The 19,035-nt window shown below is 29.9% G+C and overlaps 1 protein-coding gene and 1 long non-coding RNA gene across 2 annotated transcripts; both read right to left on the bottom strand.

Moving 5' to 3' along the window:
- Window positions 1-2,671: 2,671 nt before the first annotated feature.
- Window positions 2,672-6,635, bottom strand: LOC108345260 (dehydrodolichyl diphosphate synthase 2). The gene is made up of 3 exons (XM_017583847.2): window positions 6,099-6,635; window positions 5,952-6,019; window positions 2,672-3,298 (listed from the first exon to the last, which is right to left on the bottom strand). The coding sequence occupies exons 1-3, from the start codon at window positions 6,519-6,521 to the stop codon at window positions 2,851-2,853; spliced, it is 939 nt and encodes a 312-aa protein (XP_017439336.1). The 5' UTR covers window positions 6,522-6,635; the 3' UTR covers window positions 2,672-2,850.
- A 10,962-nt stretch (window positions 6,636-17,597) lies between these two features.
- LOC128197696 (uncharacterized) lies at window positions 17,598-17,963 on the bottom strand. Its single transcript, XR_008250331.1, has 3 exons — window positions 17,889-17,963; window positions 17,739-17,787; window positions 17,598-17,655 (listed from the first exon to the last, which is right to left on the bottom strand). It is a non-coding gene; the product is annotated as an uncharacterized LOC128197696 (long non-coding RNA).
- Between the last annotated feature and the right edge of the window lie 1,072 nt (window positions 17,964-19,035).

Here is a 19,035-nt window from a genome sequence, read left to right as displayed (position 1 = left end):
TAAGGGATACAGATTCTATTGTCCATCGCATAACACTAGGATTATAGAGTCAATAAATGCAAAATTTCTTGAGAATGACTTGGTTAGTGGGAGTGATCAGTTTTCAAACATTTGGTATGAAAGGGATCACTATGAAGCTCAACCCTCTAGCTCAAGTCATAAATGAATTTTCATTCACAACCGTCAGACACAAATAGGTGTTAGACAAACAATAATTGAAGCCTCACAACCTGCTGAAAATGACTTTACATATCAAGTTGCTAATGAGGAAGAACAAGATGATGTTGAACAACCTGCTGAACAGTTGCTTGAGCAACAAGTTCCTCAAGAAAATGATGAGGCAACATTGAGAAGATCTACTAGAGTTAAAAGGTCAACCATTCCTAGTGATTACGTAGTGTATTTGTAAGAAGTTGACTACAATATTGGTGCTGCAAATGATCCTGAAACATTTTCACAAGCCATGAGTTCTAAAGAATCAGACCCATGGTATGATGCCATGAAAGATGAGTTGGATTCTATCGCATCCAACAAAGTCTGGGATCTCGTTCATTTGCCTAATGGTGTAAAATCCATTGGATGTAGATGGGTCTTGAAAACCAAGAAAGACTCAAAATGCAACATTAAGAGACGTAAGGCGAGACTTGTTGCCAAAGGGTTCACTTAGAGAGAAGGAATCGACTACACAAAGACTTTTTCTCCTGTATCTAAGAAAGATTCTTAACAAGTAATTATGACATTAGTAACAACATTCCTTAATGGTCATCTGGAAGGAGAGGTTTACATGAAACAACATGAATGATTCTCTTCTAAAGATAATGAGCACTTAGTTTGCAAGCTTAATAAATTCATCTATGGATTAAAACAAGCCTCCCACCAATGGTATCTAAAATTTCATGATGTCATCACTTTATTCGGTTTTGAAGAAAACGTCATGGATCAATGTATATACTAAAAGGTCAGTGGGAGTAAGATTTGTTTCCTTATATTATACGTGGATGATATTTTGCTTGCAACCAACGATAAGGGTTTTCTATATGAAGTGAAATAATTTCTCTCAAAGAACTTTGACATGAAGGATATGGGAGAGACATCTTATGTCATTGGCATTAAGATACATAGGGAAAGATCTCGAAGCATTTTGGGTTTGTCTCAAGAGACCTATATCAACAAAGTTTTAGATAGGTTTAACATGAAGGATTGTTCACCAAGTGTAGCTCCCATTGTGAAGGGTGATAAACTCAATTTGAGTCAATGTCCGAAAAATGATTTTGAGCGGGAACACATGAAGAATATTCCATATGCTTCAATTATCAGAAGCCTTATGTATGCTCGGGTTTGCACTAGACCTAACATTGCATATGTTGTTGGAGTTTTGGGAAAATATCAGAGTAATCCAGGTGTTGACCACTGGAAAGCTGCAAAGAAGGTAATGAGATATCTTCAAGAGACAAAAGATTACATGCTTTTATATGGACGAATTGAATGTTTGGAAGTGATTGGCTACTCCAATTTAGACTATGCTGGCTGCGTTGATTCATGAAAATCAACATCTGGTTATATTTTTATGTTAGCCGATGGAGCTATATCTTGGAGAAGTGCCAAGCAAACCTTAACTGCTACTTCTACTATGGAGGTTGAATTCGTTTCCTGTTTTGAGGCTACCTCGCATGATGTATGGTTAAAGAGTTTCATTTATGGGCTTAGAGTTGTAGACTCTATTTCTAGGCCATTAAAGTTGTACTGTGACAACTCTGTTGCGGTGTTTATGGCTAAGAACAATAAAAGTAGATGTCGAAGTAAGCACATTGACATAAAATACTTAGTCATCAGAGAACATGTTAAGGAAAAGAAAGTGGTCATTGAACACATTATCACTGAGTTGATGATTGCTGATCCTTTAACTAAAGGCATGCCACCAAAGAATTTTAAGGATCATGTAGTGCAAATGAGACTTGATTCCACGATGTAATTACATTATCATTACATTTATTATTTTTCAATGAAACTCTTATTTGGTTTGATGTTTTCTCATATATTTTTGTGCACATTTATTTTGAGAAGATATCATTTAGATCTAGCATAAACATATGGTTTATGCATTAAGTTGAGAGTTAATGTTGAGAGAAATATATTGTGGTACATGGAAGATAACACTCACTATTAGAGGACCTATCTCATGACTCGTATATATTCTGTCACTTGTTGTGGTTAATAATTGGGTAAATGGATCAAGTGGGAGAATTTTAGCAATATTTTAAATATTATAAAATTTTCAGTTCCTATTTTTAAGGAACATAAAATAGTCCATTAAGCCGTTATTTTTATTTTTTTAACTGCATAGAGGTTATGGAGTAGTTACTAATTTTGTTTCAACATAAAGCCCATTTATTTTTGAACACTATGATGCCCATTAATTTCATGTTATCAATATAAGAATTTCATATGTATCTTATTAGAAATTACCTTACATATAATTGTTAAAATTATGATTGTTAAAGTTAATAATTTTTAATTATGAGAGTATAAAATAATGTTTACACTATTAGTATACATTAGGATTAAAGTCACAATAAAAAAGTGTAAATAATGGTTAAATATATACGTGTGTGTGAAAAATAGTGATAAAAATAAGAGAAATAAAGAAAAAGTAAATTTTAGAATATTTGAAGACTATAATAACTCTATATTAAGATTTATTTCTTCTCTTAATACGAGTTTGTTGATGAATATACAAAATATAACCATCTTTTGATGGTGCTTTCTTATGCCTAAAAGGTGGCATTGACAACTTCCAATATAGTTGTATATGTTATGAAGAAGAGGTTATTCAGATTGGTGAGAAATGGCTTATGAATGTCGTCCACCATAGCGTCTCTGTCTCTGCTGAAATGAACTTAACGCTTCTGCAAACTCATCCTTTCCAAAATCTGGCCATAGATCTCTGTTAAAGTAAAGTTCTGTGTAGGCCAATTGCCACAACAAAAAGTTACTCACTCTAAGCTCACCACTGGTTCTTATAAGTAGATCAGGGTATGGAAACTCAGTGCAGTTCGTTTCCAATTCCTGTTCAATTATGTTTTCATTGATGTCGTCCACGTAAAGATCACCATCTTTCACTTTCTTGGCTACACTTTTACATGCTTGAACAACATCGTATTTTCCACTGTAGCTCACTGCCACAATAAGTTGAAGTCTTGTATTGTTTTTCGTATCCTCTTCTGCACTTGCTATCAGTCTCTGCAGAGACTCCGGCAACTTTGATGAATCTCCGATCACAGATATTCGAATTCCTTCCCTGTAAAATCAACAAAAAATATTCTTTTTAATTAATGAGGACATATATTTACGTTCATTTAATACACTTTTAAGATAAAATCATCATAAAAAATGAATTTTTATATTTTTTTTAATTAATGAGGACATATATTTACATTTAGAAATTACATATATATTTATTTAGTTACTCATGCCATGAAAAATGTCTAAGTTTTGTATTAAAAGGATGTATAACATATCCATAACTATTAAACAAATTTGCTATCTCATTATATATTTAAAGGAAAATATTTATATATTATTATTAATTTTTAATTGATATATGTACATATGAAGGCTAATTTGTTAAAATAGAAGAAGACGAAAAATTGATTATGATTGTAAGTTTATCATCTTTGAATTATGGAGGTTGAGTTTGTAAAGTGATGTGATTCAGACGAAAAGTCTAGAAATAGGGAAGTGAATTTAGGGATGGACCGCAAATAAAAAGCAAAGTACAAAATAGAACCCTCTACAGTGACACTTGTTAAGTCTATAAGGATTTTTTATTTTCCAACAACATAGTAATATTAATAATTTTATTAAATTTTATGGTTAGGACATTGAAAAAGAAATGAGACGTGAATATATTTTAGGTATCAGATTTTAAAATTTTATAAAAAAAAGTTAAACATATTACTTTTTTAATTCCAAATTGTGTGGTTTTTAAAATATTTCACGTAGATAAAAAAAAGTGTAAATTTAATAATTTTCATTTTTTTTAAATAAATTATTTTAGTTATTATCAAATACAAAAATTATTATTAAATAATACAAGTAATGTCAATGAAAACCAATTCCGCCACTTGTCAACTTAAAAGCAACCATTTAGAAAAATTAATTCATGAGAAAATAATTTCAAATTCTTAGTTTTATATGAAATTTAAAATTATACAATTTTAATCAATAAGTTACAACGATAATCTTTACAATTTTAAATTCTCTAAAAATTTCACATTCTAACAACATATTTTATTTAAATCATCTTTTAATTTATCCGTAAAAATAATATTGAGTTATGAATACTCTCTTTCAAATCATTCTTAATACGTTAGTAAAAACATATCAGATTTTAACATTTTTCCAACTGAAATTCGAAATTAAATAATTTTAATTAATCAAATTACTCCGGTAAATTCTTAAAAAAAATATTTAAACTACATATTTTATTATAAAATATTCCAATTTTTTCATATAAATAAATTACTATCTAAAAATTCTTTCTCTAAATCACTAGGTTATTTATCAGTTATCACTTTTGAGTGTGATTTAGTAATTTCTATCGAAGTAAGCAAAACCATAATTGTAATAATTTAATGGTAAGTTGCCTTTTCTTTAAATATGAAATCTACTGAATTTTAATTAAATTTAATATAGACTGACAACTCTTTCTTAAACATGTTCCTAGATTCCAAAATTCCTTTCAAAGATACTTATAAACCAACGTATAAACAATTTTGTCAATAATGAAATTTAAACACCTCTAGTAATTAATTTTGTAACGAATATTTTTCATAATAACACAAAAATTTCAAATTTTTGTGTGGCAAAAATTAATGTTAGGGGTAAATGTATTATTTTAATTTTAAATACATTTTTATTCTTTAGAGAATTTGAGTTTTGCGTATAGTTTTAATAGTTTTTTTTTTTAATCTTTGGAGTATTTATGATTACATTTTATTCTTAAAACAAATATTTATTTACATTTTGTTCATACAATTATATTTATTCTTTTAAATAATTCTTGAAATACTTTTAAAACTAATTTAAACAACATGATATGAAAAAAATAAGTTATGATATGATAAGATAAAAAAGAAGAATATGATGTGATAATAATAAAATAAAAATATAATGACGTATAATTATATCTAATGTTTGTTAAATTTGTGATAGAGATTATATAGTATTCTGAAAAAAATTATTTATTTTTTAATTATTAGAATTATTAAAATAGTATTTTATTTATATAATTATATTTTATATTATATAAAGTATATATAAGATTTTAAAGTTATAACATTTAACATCTTAAAAAATATTTAAATACTTATTTATTTAATTTAATATCTAAGGAATAATATAATTTAAATTCAAGTGTTACAAAAATTATAAACAAAAATTCATACAAACTAATATATTAAATAAAAATTATGATATATGTTATCGTATAAATCAATATTAGCAAAGATTTATTTTATTTAAAAATTGAGAAAAAATGACAATTGATATCAAGTTTAAATTTATAGGAACTCAATTTAAAAAAAAATACAGGATAAAATACCCAAGTCAAAAGTTAGTTCAGGAACCAACATTAAAATTTTCAAAATGGTTCGACCTAACATTTTGAATTTCAGTCGTAAATATAAATTGAATTACTTTAATGTCAATCTAAAATATAAATATAATTTTTTTCTCATATTTTATATTTTATTTAATTATAGTTTTACTATCTTCACAATCATCTTTTATATTTTTAAATAAATTTCCGTATAAACTATAATTAATTTAGAGACAGACTAAAAGGAAAAAAAAATTATAAAGAAGGGTTCACATATTAATTTCTAATACAATTAATTTTTCTTCCTCCTAAATAATGGCAAAGCAATTTAGTTGTTAAGTGAGTACAGTACCTCTTAAAAGCATCGATTTCAGAATTTATGGTTCTCTCAAACAGCTTCAGCAAGAAATCAACCTCCACCTGCACCACCACATTCAACCTTCAGTAAAACCACATTATTAAAACGGCGTCGTGTCGTATAGGAAAAGACAATAATGACCTTGGGGCGAACCCAGTTATCCGTGGAGAACGCGAAAACCGTCAGAACCTTAATCCCCCAACTGCAGCACAGCCTCACCATCCGCCTCAACGACTGTACCCCCGCCTGGTGCCCCGCTGACGGCGGCAGATCCCTCAACTTCGCCCACCTCCCATTCCCGTCCATGATAACGGCCACGTGCTTCGGCATCAGTTCCGGCGACAGCTCATCCGGCAGAGGCTCAGGCGACTCTCCGTCGAGAGAGGTCCCCTCGCCTGCATCATCCCGAAGCGCCACACAGGCAGGGGCAGCGACGGAACCGCGTTTAGTGACGGCAAGTCCTTGTGTTTGGGAACGGTGATAAAGAGGATAATAAAAGTGAGAGTGAAAAGAGTGAGAAGAAGGCGAGTTCACGAGTGGAACAGGGAATCTTAACGAAAACATTATTGTTTGATATGGTTATCCCGGTACGAGAATGTTCGATTGTTTGAGCTTTTGGGAAGTGCTTAAGATGTGTTTGTTTTTTATAAGGAGAAGTGGAACGTTGCTGTATATGAAACTGTCACTCCATTCGAAAGTGTTGGTGACATCTTAGCTTAGGGACAAAGCGGTGCCGTTTCGTGGCACAATTGGTAAGTGAATGGATGAATGGTTCTGGTTTATTTTCTTTCATGAGGCTATACGTTTGGTTTCAGTTAGGTGATGGGTACTTGTTTTTGTCTCTTGTGACAATTTGCTTTTCTTTGATGAATTCTTCGGTGTAAACAGAATATGCAAAATTTTGTGCTTAAAAAACCATTTGATTTTGGTAACATCCTAGTCATTATGTAGAAAAAATATGTTCTAGATTTTTAAGGATGCTGATTGTCCACCACATGGGTCACAAATTTCAGTCTAAAGAGATCATATAGTGAATTTTGTGGTAATTCTTTAGCATTTTCTAAAGAGAGTATGACTGGCCAATTTTTTTTATAAGTTTGATTCCACAAAAAATTATGTTTAATTCGAATATTTTTAATTAAATTTTTCTCTTTCTTCTTCCACCTAAATGTAATCCTCTTAAAATTTTTATTATAAAAGTTATGTTAGTTTTAAAAATAATTAAATTTAAAAAGAATGGTACAAAAACAAGAAGTTAAATTTTAAAAAATAATTACTTCGAATTAAAATTGTAAAAGAACTGGGTGAAAAGTGAAAATCATTTTTATATAATAGTACAGTAATAAAAGTGATAATATTTTAATTACTTATTTAAATAAAAATATTTACAAAATAAATAAAAATTATTTATAAATAATTCGAATATAATTTATTTCGTGTAATTTGAATAGCACTAATAATTATATAAATTCTTCTAAAGGAGCTACGTTAAGTTGTTTAGTCATTAAGTCAATCTACTCATTTTCAAATTTTATAGAAACCATCAATAAAACACGAAATTTATAATATAATAATATTTTGAACCCTACAAAATTTCTCACCCTCTCGTGAGAGAACCCTCTTGATAAGTCTAATAAAAAACCGTATTATATGTTCATAATAAACTCATTAAATCATATTCTAATTTACAAATACTAGAATTAAATTAGAAGTTAATTTTTCTCCATTTTATTTATATCTATTTCCCTCTTTAATTTACTTCATTCAATTATATATCATCTTTCTTATATGACATGATTAAAATATATTCTTAAGAAATTGAAACGTATGATATTTGAATTCTTTATAACTTTTTCTTTAATATTTAGTTTGAATAGAATAATTAAAACATCTTATATTTTAATTTTTTTGTCTAGTTAAGTAATTGAATTTATTTTAAAATATTTTTTAAAATATAAAAATTTAAAATTAAAATTTACTATAAAATATTAGTCAAATTTTAATATTTAACAATTTAATATTTTTTTAATGTATATGTAAATGCAAGTATAAAAAGAAAATCACAAGTTGTGAAATTTTATTTTCTTTCTATTTTGAATGGATTTCATATTCTGTTATTGTAGTTATTTAAAATATTTTCTAAAAAGTTTTAAATTTTAATTTCTTTTAATATATTCATTCAAACAAGCCATTCACTATAAAGGATTTTAAATTCACTTTGAGTTACCTTATTAAATTGTCTCAACGATCATACTTTTAAAGTTTTAAAAGCAAGTATTAGGCTATCCCACTTATATGAAGGTAGCATTGGTCAAATAAATTAAAGCATTAATTAGAAACAGATGTGAGGTGTTGAAAACTTAAATGAAGAAAAAATATAAAAAATAAAAAGGCAAGGGAAGGGAAGCAAAAAGAAAGAAAGCTTTGCAGCGTGTCTATCCCTTCTTCTCTCAAGCTCTTTCAAATCACTTCCTTTATATACTTCTTCTTTTAATTTCTTTTTCATATATACTATTATTATCGATCAGATTTCAAAACTGAATAAATTTCTATTCACTCTATAAAAAATTTAGTATTTTTCAATTTTTGTGTTATTTTAATCATCAATTTTAGTAAAAATGGTTAAGATAAGTGATCTTTTAAATTTAATATAATTTCTATCTTATTTTGACGTTTTGCAATAATTAGGTGCATAGTAAGTAACACCACAATAATTCATAAAATTATCAATAGAATTTTACTAACGAAAACAATTTCAACAATAAATTTAAATAATTGATAAATTTTACCAATCGATTATAAAATTTTAATTATCGACAAATTCTTTATTAATAAAAATTGTTTTCGGTAATACATGTTTTACTTATCAATGAAAAATCTCACTAATAAATCTGTCGATAATATACATTTCATTTATTGACAGAAATATTCATCGTCGATAAATTTGTTGGTAATACATTTCATTTACCGACATATTTTTTCATCGATAAATTTGTCGGTGAAATGAGCGATAAATTTTTCATCCAAATCTCACGTTCAATAGTAGCATATATATCATTTTTATTAAAGTTGAAGAAACAAAAATTTTCTTCAACTTCTCTCTTGCAACCCACCACCATTGCCTTTCGTTGCTACCTTTCGTCGCTACCCTTCATCGTTGCCCTTCTTTGCTATCTTTCGCTACTATCCTTCATCATCGACTAAGCTTAGGTAGGCCACCAACAACATTGAAGTGATCTTCTTTTCCTTTTACGGTGTTTGCGTTTTAGCTTCTCCAGCCAGCCCCTGCTCACACCGCTTCTCTGGCATCTGGGAATACCACCAACGTCTTTCTTTTGTTCTTCTTTCTTTCTCAGATCTTAGAATGCAAAAACAAGTTGGAGTGATGGTGCCTTCTGATTTTTATTCTCCTTTGCATGATGGTTCGTGACGATTTTAATTCTCCTAAATACACTAGTTAGATTTGTTGTATTGGTGGTTGTTTAGGGGTTGTGAGTGATCTATTGATGACAAAACTCATAAAAATATAAAAATGAAAAAAGAAATGAAAGGAGGGAGGAAGAATAAGATGAACCAGATTGTGATATTTATCGACGAATTTTAAGCATTACCGACAGATTTTGACCATAAATAATATTAATTTTTCTTGCAGTGTAACTAAACCAATTTATTTTTCAATATTTATTAACATATTTTTTAATTTTAACTTCAAATTTTTAGGTTGTTGAATGAGTTAATGAAGCAAAGCACATAAGAAGGATCTTTCATTCCCTAGGGATGTGAAGACATATTGACAATTGGCATTGGTTGTCCAAAACTTCCTGGATATGTTTGTGGTGTTGAAAAATTTGTAAGCATCTAACAATTGTTTGGTCTTTCATTAGCTCATCATAGTAAAGCAAATATTAGTGAATAAGTTATCAAGTTTATCAAAGAAGAAAAAAAAGGAGAAGATGAACGAGATTGAGAAGGAGTACTTTGATATAAGGGTACAATTATTAGAAGGCATGTGAGCAGAGTTAGCCTCTTTTCCAACCCAGCCTAGTAATCTCACTCAACAACCTTCTCCTATTTGTATAAGAACAACGAGGAGTTGTGTTGTTCCCTCTCAATAGGCTTCTCCCAATGATGATGCAGTACGAGCTCTTCATTGATGATCCCCTCGAGTGCTTGGTGGCTTTAGGTAATTTGCCTAATTATATTGTTTGGCATATACTTGTTTGGCAAATTATGTTGTTTGATTTATTTTACATATATTATTTGGTTATCTTAGGTAAAATGTATATATTGAGGTCAACCATACACCATGAAACCATTACAACTGATATGATGAGGGTGGTGGTTGTATACGTTTGTGATGCTACTGCTCGAGTCATTGTGCCCACTCAAGAGGTCGAGATAGTGGAGCAATCCCTTAGGCATTTTATCCTTTGGCCAGTTAGATTAGCAAAAGTAATTGTAAAAGATATATTTGTCTTTAGTTATTTTAATTACACTTTTTGTTTCTGTAGGTGTATACTAAAGTTATTTAATTCTCTAAATATGTATAGTAGGTTGGAGTACAAGGTGAGGAATATGTAAATGAATTGTCACCATAACTAACAATTCTAGAACGACTTGGTGCAATGGCAACAACTATCTCCCTATAACCTATACAGCCAGAAATGTCTCTTAAAGTCACAAACAGGATCTTCGACTCCCTTTTTTTTATATGTCAGATACATGTTTTTGAAGTTCTGCATGGCAATGGTATGTTATGTATATTAGTAATACAACTTTGGTTGTTGTAAGTAAACTTTTATTATTATTATCAAGTTTGAATATATTCAATACATTATTTCTAAAATTATTCATTTTCAATGTTTATGGTATTTACATCGTAGGTGCACTGAGAGGAATAATGTTCACATACATGAATTTATTGACCCAATTGTCATTCAAGATGTTGGGAATAATGGTGAAGAGGTGCAAAAGTAGCTATTAGAGGCATTTGGAAAAGGAAAAAAAGAAGTGTACTTAACACCTTATTTGCAATAGTAAGTATGTCTTTTATCAATTAAATTATATTTAGGTAAAACTTAATTATATCTAATATTATTTGAATTTGTAGTTGTTATTGGCAGTTTCTAGTAATTCTTCCTCAGAAATCTCTTGTGGTTCTCTTGTGTTCATTACATAATAAACCTAATACATTGGTAATTAAAAGTACACTAAGCGTAGGTTTTTATTAATTTATTTGTTGGGTTATGCAATTTAATTTTACTAAGTTCCATTAAGGCATAATTTCAATTTACATTAACTTTTACAAAGTGGTTGGGGTTTATTCGTGGTTGTAGGGACAACATATCGCTCTTAGAAAGAAGTTGCAGATGATATTCTATGAATTTAACTTATAGTGCCACTACTACAAAAATAGTATTTTAAGTCTATCAATTTAAGTCTATTTTCAAAATAATAGACTTAATAAATGTGTGGTGGAACTTTTGTAAATAAAAGTCTATATTTTAAATCTGTTAATTTCATGACAGACTTAAATTTTGGTTTTAAATATGTTAAAATATAAACAAACTCAATTTTTGTATCGGTTAAATTTTCTACCAGACTTAAATTAATATTTTAAGTGTTTTCAAATGAAACAAGACTTTAATTTTATATTTTAAACCTAAATCCATCTTTAACCTATTTTTTCTTCACATAACACAACACTTCTTTCTCAATTATCTCCCCTCATGCGCCTCCTCCATACCTGCTCACGCCCTCCACTTTCATCTTGGTGCAATATCTCTTTACCTCTGCGTCCAAGGGCACACATATCATAGCCGTCGCGTCTTGTCTCCCCTCCCGCGTTATTACCGTTGTTGCCGCTTGCGTCACCGTTTTCACCGCGTCTTTTTAGGGTTTTAGATTGTAATCTTTGTATTATAGTGATTTTTAGGGTTAGAAATTTTTAGGGTTTCTTAGGAGTGATTACTGTAACACCCCAAAATATAAAACATCTCACACCCAAATTTATTTCATTAATAAAGAAAACATCATACAATATTACAACCCTCCATTTAGGAGTAACATAGTTCACACTAGAAATACATTATATTTTCACACAAAAATAAAACACTCTTAATTTTATTTTATTTTTTTCTTCTTCTTAAAATATTCTTCATTTTTCTGCTGCTTCCTCCTTCACTTGAATTGGTTCAGACGTCGTTCCCTCATCTGCTCCCGTATAACATAAACATTATACGATCATCGCAAAAATAAGATTTTTCCGGCACAAACAAACAAGTAAGGGTGAGCTACCATGCAAAGTTCAAAGAAAAGCATGACACTATTATTACACATAATACATTCACCATAAATTCTAGTAAGATGCAATTATCATACTAGACTCTATTATCCGGATATAATGTTGATGGAAGTCTCGGGTGGTCATGCACTTGTGGTGATTTCAACAACAAAATTTTTGGCCAAATAGAATATATCATATCACCCACAAGGTTAATCCATTAATGTCTATAAACATAGACTAGGACCTCCTACTACTCTCACCACATAACACATCCTTCTCTAATTGAGATTGGAAAATTATTAGAGTTTTAGGATCACCACCAACAACAGGACCCTCAACATCAACATATACACTAATACCATGCCATTATAGAGTCTCTCCCCGAGACCCATACTATATTTCAAATGCATAATTTCATATCAAACATCACAATAAACATTCATAATAGAATTCATACAAGATAATTATAAACAATTAACAATAATAAAATATTACTATAAATGGTCATAGAAGAATACAATATTTGACAATCATAAAAATAATCTTAATATAAAATTCATGGGGAAACAAGAAGTTGAATCTGGCAGAGCCGGTTAGACAACTTCTAATCCATCCAAAAATACAATATAATTAAATAACAAGAACAATACATGTCTGGGGAAATAAGAAGTTGAATCTGGCAGAGCCGGTTAGACAACTTCTAATCCTTCCAAAAATGCGATAAAATAAATAAGTAAAGCAATAAATAGTTTGGGGAAACAAGAAGTTGAATCTGGCAGAGCCGGTTAGACAACTTCTCATCCTTCCAGGAATACAATGTAATTAAATAATAAGAATAATAACAGGTTTGGGGAAATAAGAAGTTGAATCTGGCAGAGCCGGTTAGACAACTTCTAATCCTTCCAAAAATAAAAACGAATAAGAAAAACAATATAAAGTATGGGGAAACAAGAAGTTGAATCTGGTAGAGCCGGTTAGACAACTTCTAATCCATCCATAAACAATTAATAGCATACATATGGCATAACATAATCAACATCTCATTTTACAACTATCACATTTGGATCTAAACACATAAGCATGTTCTCATCCAAAATTCAAAATCATACAGAAACAAAATGCTTCACACTCAAGATTTAAGATCAACCAAAAGCAACATATACAAGACTCAAAATAATACCAAACAAAATGTAACTCCCCTTACCTCTATTCCAGACCTAGGTTCCTCTTCTCAAACCGTTCTCCGGAAACTTCCAGAATTTCCCCTCTTCAATTATAATTTCCTCCAACTCTCTTCTCTCACAATTTCTCTAGAATTTTGGTGCAAATTTTCAGCCTCCCCCCCTTGGCTATTTATAGCCAAAAAAAATTACTATTCATTTTTACTATTCATTTTTACTATTCACTTTTACTATTCATTTTTACTATTCAAAAATTATTTTTTATTCACCATTCTTATCTCTGAATCATTCATTCTACGTGGAGTGTTTTCTTCCACAATTTATTTTAATATTTTTTTTTAACTATTCACTATTCACTATTTACTATTTACTATTTACTATTCACTATTCATTTTTTTTTTTTAACTTTTAAAATAAATTCTCAAATTTTTAAACTCCTTCATTTGAAATTATTATTATTATTACCTATCATAAATTTTAATTTTTTTTTACCATACTTTTATTTTATAAAAATAAAAAAACAACTATTTATTAAATTTAAATATTTTTCATGGGTCTTACAATTACTAATGGCTCCAATTTCTCTCCTCCTATTTCTAATTTGTATTATGTTATGTAAAGAATGTGATTGGATTAATTTATGGGTTCTTGGTGTATTTCTTTGGTTGTGAAGATGAATTGAATTGAGGGAATTATTGTTTTATTATATTCTAATTTCATCTTTATTGTGTATGAGAACTTATATAAGAAAGATGAATCTTCTGGTGGTTGATTGAGGTGCTAATGTAATATATGATTGGATTTGTAATTTTGAGTGAAAAATTTAAGTTTGTTGATTCACAACATAGTTAAAATTTAAGTCTATTATTTAATAACATATTTAAAATTTAAGTTTGTTGAATTTAAGTTGGTTCTAAAACAAACTTAAAAGGTCCAAAATAAAAGACTTAAAAAACTTTTTTACACTATGTGCTCACGTCAACTAAGGAGCTTTGAGTGTCTATATAATGTGATGAGGCATATACATAAAATCATACACGTAAACTTTGTTGACTCATGAGATTTGGTAAGATGTAAAATCTTTAACTCACATCTTAAGTATGTATTACTAAGCCCTTGTTCACTTGAATGGATTTGGGAGAGAGTGATTGAATGGATTTGAGAGGATTTAAAGGTAAATTTTTTGTTATTTATTTGAGTCAATTTTGGAGGTAAGTGAGAGTGGATTTGGAAGTAATTTTTTTTAATCTGTCACATCAATTAAATTCTACACTAATTCTCACAAACTTTACTTACAAATCCACTCCCACTTACCTCCAAAATCCACTTAAATAAACAACAAAAAATTTACCTTCAAATCCTCTCAAATCCATTCAATCACTCTCTCCTAAATCTATTCAAGTGAACAAAGCCTAAAAGATTGTTGACTCAAATTGTTCATTGTGTAAGTTTTCAATGGCGTATCTCCAATGGAACAAGGAGTCTTAAAGGAAGTTCAGGAGTAATGAGCTTCGTTTCTTTTGAGTGTTTATAAAAAATGATATTAGGTATTTTATGAAATTTCATGTAAGTATTATGTAAGGATTGTATTCCATGTAAATATAAGGTAAGGATTATATTACATGTAAATATAAGGTAAGGATTATATTCCATGTAAATATTAGGTAAGGGTTGTATTCCATGTAAATATTAGATTGTATTATATTATTACAAATTGAAAATAATATTAGATTGTTTGGTTGTCTTGGATAATGATATGTAGGTTTTATATGTGGTAATGAGTAGAAACAAAGTTGTTATTTAAAAAAAAACATTATTTCTTATGTAAAAGTGCCACTTTTTATACTAATTGGAGTCTTAACCTATAAAAAGTGACACTTTCTATACCAGTTAGCGACTTAACCATTATAAAAAGTAACTTTCATTACAAAATTTCCCTTTCCCAAGTGGACTTTCTATACCAATTCTAAAATCGGTATAAAAAGTGAAAACTTTTTATTTTGTCTGTATATATACTGGATCTAGAACCAATGTATAAAGCATGTTTTAATCGGTACAAAAGGGCTTTTCTACAATAATGAAAGCACCTAAATTATACTAAAACTAGTTTCTGATGCATTACCGTTGGGCGTTAAGTAAGCACTATCGAGCACCACTTTAAAAATTGACAAACATAGGTGTTAGGAGTCTCCCCACTAGGAGCGGTTCTTTCAAGTGGTCTCTATGTGAAATATTTCCTCCTATAAGTGATTTATATGTTAGAAATATTTTCTTCGGGTTTTAACACCACTTCTAATGTATGACATTAACTCTTATCCCACATATAAGGAATTTGATATCACTTTGAACTCAAAGGCTCAAGTCAATGAGTTTATGTTTTTATCTTATCTAATGTTTAATTGTCTTCTTTACCTAATGTGGGAATTTGACTCACACTTGAATTATTTACAACACTAACTTACACAAAGGAAGATAACTAGGTAGTAAATGTTGAATAAGACTTTACTTGATAGAGGATATGATATGAAAGATGATCATCTCAATAAGTTAGTGAAGTTAATTAACTTTGTCCGTACTTGATGAATATGAGCTACATATGTTAAAAAGTTATAAAAAAAAGAAAGAAATGAAAGTTAATACGACAAGTTAAGTGCAGAGTTTCACAAATTCCTTCAATACATCAATCTTCACGAAACAAGAGTTGTGCTTGAACTTTAGTCAATGATTTTATTTTTCTTATATCTTAAATATTTATTTTAATAACTTTTGTGAAAGATATGTTATCTTTAAACTGGAGCTTATTTTTTTTTTGTGAAAATTAACTTACTCTTAAATTTTTGTGTATCTTTTTGTTTTTTTTTCTTGTGTAATTATCGTATTTTTAATAAATGAGCTCATATTAAAGCTGATGAGGATAGTAGTCCAGAATGGAAATCGGACACTAAATATTAAAATGGAGATAGCTTAGATGCATGTGTATTGTTTTGGAAAACAGTATTAAGACCATAGTCTACTTTTTTGAAACACTTATGAAATAACCATATTCTCTAGCTTAAGAAATGTAACGTTAATCGACTCACTTATAATTGATAATGCTGCTAAGACTTTATGATATTAAGTATATTTCTATGTATGAGTTAAGAAAGAAAACTGGATTGTTACAAAAATAGAAGTCCAAATCAAATATACCATAGTTGATTTTAATATAATATTAATAAGTATTTTATATCTAAAGTAAACATTTAATATAATACAGGTGAAAAGAAAACAAAATATAAAAATTAATAAATTAGTAAAATACTAAACATAGTTATAGATAAATTATTCTATTATTATGTAAAACATATTAACAAAAAAAAAAGTGCAGGTATACTTGACAGACTTTATATGTGTAGGTATACTTGACAGACTTGCAAATAAGAGAGAGTGTTTTTCTCTGTACTGAGGAAAATCCTATTCTTCAATTGGCTTTGCATGGTGATAACATATGGGTTACATCAACCCTCGAAAGATTTTCCAAAGAGAAAATTCTCTACTGACTGGAAATTTGTCACTTTCGAGAGCAAGGGTGTCATTAAAAGAATCTACTCCTGTATGTTATATTTGTTTCTCTCAAAAGTCCAACGCACTAATTTTATTAATTTATATACACTAGTGCAGAAAGGGCTTTAGACGTCCGTTCTTTTGGCCTTTTGGCGTTCGACGTTCGCCTAACATCTATGTGGGTGATGTTACTCGGACGTCCGTTGTGTCAGGCCGGACGTTTATATAGACGTCCGTTGTGTCAGGCCGGACGTCTATATAAACGTCCGTTGTGTCAGGACGGACGTCTATATAAACGTCCGTTGTGTCAGGACGGACGTCTATATAAACGTCCGCTGTGTCAGGCTGGACGTCTATATAGACGTCCGATGTGAGCCCTCGGACGTGCATATAGACGTCTGGCTCCTACCTCCCCGGACGTCTACCTGGCTGAATTGTTTGGGCGTCCGTTTGTGCACTGCCAGACGTCTATAGACGTCCGACAGTGCACTAACGGACGTCTACTGGGCGTTTTTTTTTAAATTAATTTATTTTTTCAATATATGTTGAAGATGAATTTGATTTGTAATGTATTGAAGGTATACATCATTACCTCATTCCAGTCATCTGTAATGACGACTCGAATGATGGTCTTAATCCAACACATCACATAGAAGCCACATTCCCATGAATCTAGCTGCTGGTTACACTAAAATCACAAACTAAATAGTTAAGAATTTAGATCATTCAATAACATAGAAAATGAATTAGAAACTATAAATGACTTACAACCTTTGGATACAAAATTTGAACCAGTTGACCACGAGATTTACCAATAACTCTGTACAGATTGAAAACACAAAGTATAATAATATGACTATATTTATCATAAAAGTTGAAGGTGAACATCAAATTCAAACTCATTTTTGGAGAAACACTTACCCTTGAAGCATGGTTCTCAAGTCATTTTTCATCCTCCTGTGCAACGAACAAAACCATATAATTTTACATTGTTTGGGAATGATGACCATCAGCTGCCAGTGCGACCTATCACGAAGGACAAATAGTTATTCAACTAATTAAGGAAACTATAATAATGAACTGACCACATATAACAACACCTACCCCTCAATGTATGGCACAAGGGATACGTCTCTTTTTGACTCATCCATCCATGTTTGCAAATAATCTTGTCTGTTTTGAAGTGTGTTACCAGACGGTTGAATGGTCTGAGGTTCAACAAATCCGTACATGGAAAACCGACCTTGGTCTACAACGATTGTGTCCATGTACCTAAAACAACAAAGTTAAGTTGTTAGAAACTATAACAATGTAAATAAAAGTAATATGAAAGACCAAATTGACTATCTTACATGCACCACAGCTGAATGATGGAAATATTCAACATCTTGTCTCCCCCAATCACCTCCAATGCATCAAAGAATGTGATATAAACTGGCATATGTGGGGGAAGACCAAATACTCTCAAATCCCAGTATGGTTTTAATGATGCTTTCTTCAATCTGGGTAATTTTGTCATTAGCTTTGATAGAGGATCATCCTCTAGTTCAGCCATCTCATCATCTTCATGTATGACTGTATCATGAATTGGCTGCTTCTGAGGACGTGTGAACTGAAGATAAGAATTTACGTCAAAGCGTTATCAACAATTATTTGAAGAATAAACATAGAAATACTAAGGAAAAAGACATTATACTTGTAGAGTAGTGATGTGGGACATGTTATCCATAAACTCCAATTGAACCGAAATTTTATCAATTTTATCCATAAACTCCAATTGACATGTTATTGCAAATTATGAAAATTAATTTTCTCAAACTGTCCAATCGGACAATTCAAAATTTAACTCAAACGATTAAAAGATTAATCGTTTGTGTTAAATTTCAAACGGAAACTAAGTGTCACTCAATGATTTGATACTTATAATAACACAACTAATACATGCATATTCAAAAGCCAATAACACATGCATATTCAAAAGTCAATAACACATGCACACTTTAGAGTAAAAAACATGCATACACAAAACCCAATTATATGCATACAAAAATTTATCAACCAACAAGCT

Source organism: Vigna angularis, chromosome 7, assembly GCF_016808095.1.
Source record: "Vigna angularis cultivar LongXiaoDou No.4 chromosome 7, ASM1680809v1, whole genome shotgun sequence".
In the NCBI taxonomy this organism is placed as follows: Eukaryota; Viridiplantae; Streptophyta; class Magnoliopsida; order Fabales; family Fabaceae; genus Vigna; species Vigna angularis.
Note: the sequence above shows the minus strand (reverse complement) of the source record. Positions and strands in the feature narration are given on the sequence as shown.

What these genes read in the sequence shown, in the direction of transcription:
- LOC108345260 (XM_017583847.2), bottom strand. Translation starts at nt 6,521, where the DNA reads ATGTTTTCGTTAAGATTCCCTGTTCCACTCGTGAACTCGCCTTCTTCT. An exon ending in ATAACTGGGTTCGCCCCAAG is followed by an intron (nt 6,020 to 6,098) that starts GTCATTATTGTC and finishes GTGGTGGTGCAG; the next exon opens with GTGGAGGTTGATTTCTTGCT. An exon ending in GAAATCGATGCTTTTAAGAG is followed by an intron (nt 3,299 to 5,951) that starts GTACTGTACTCA and finishes TTGATTTTACAG; the next exon opens with GGAAGGAATTCGAATATCTG.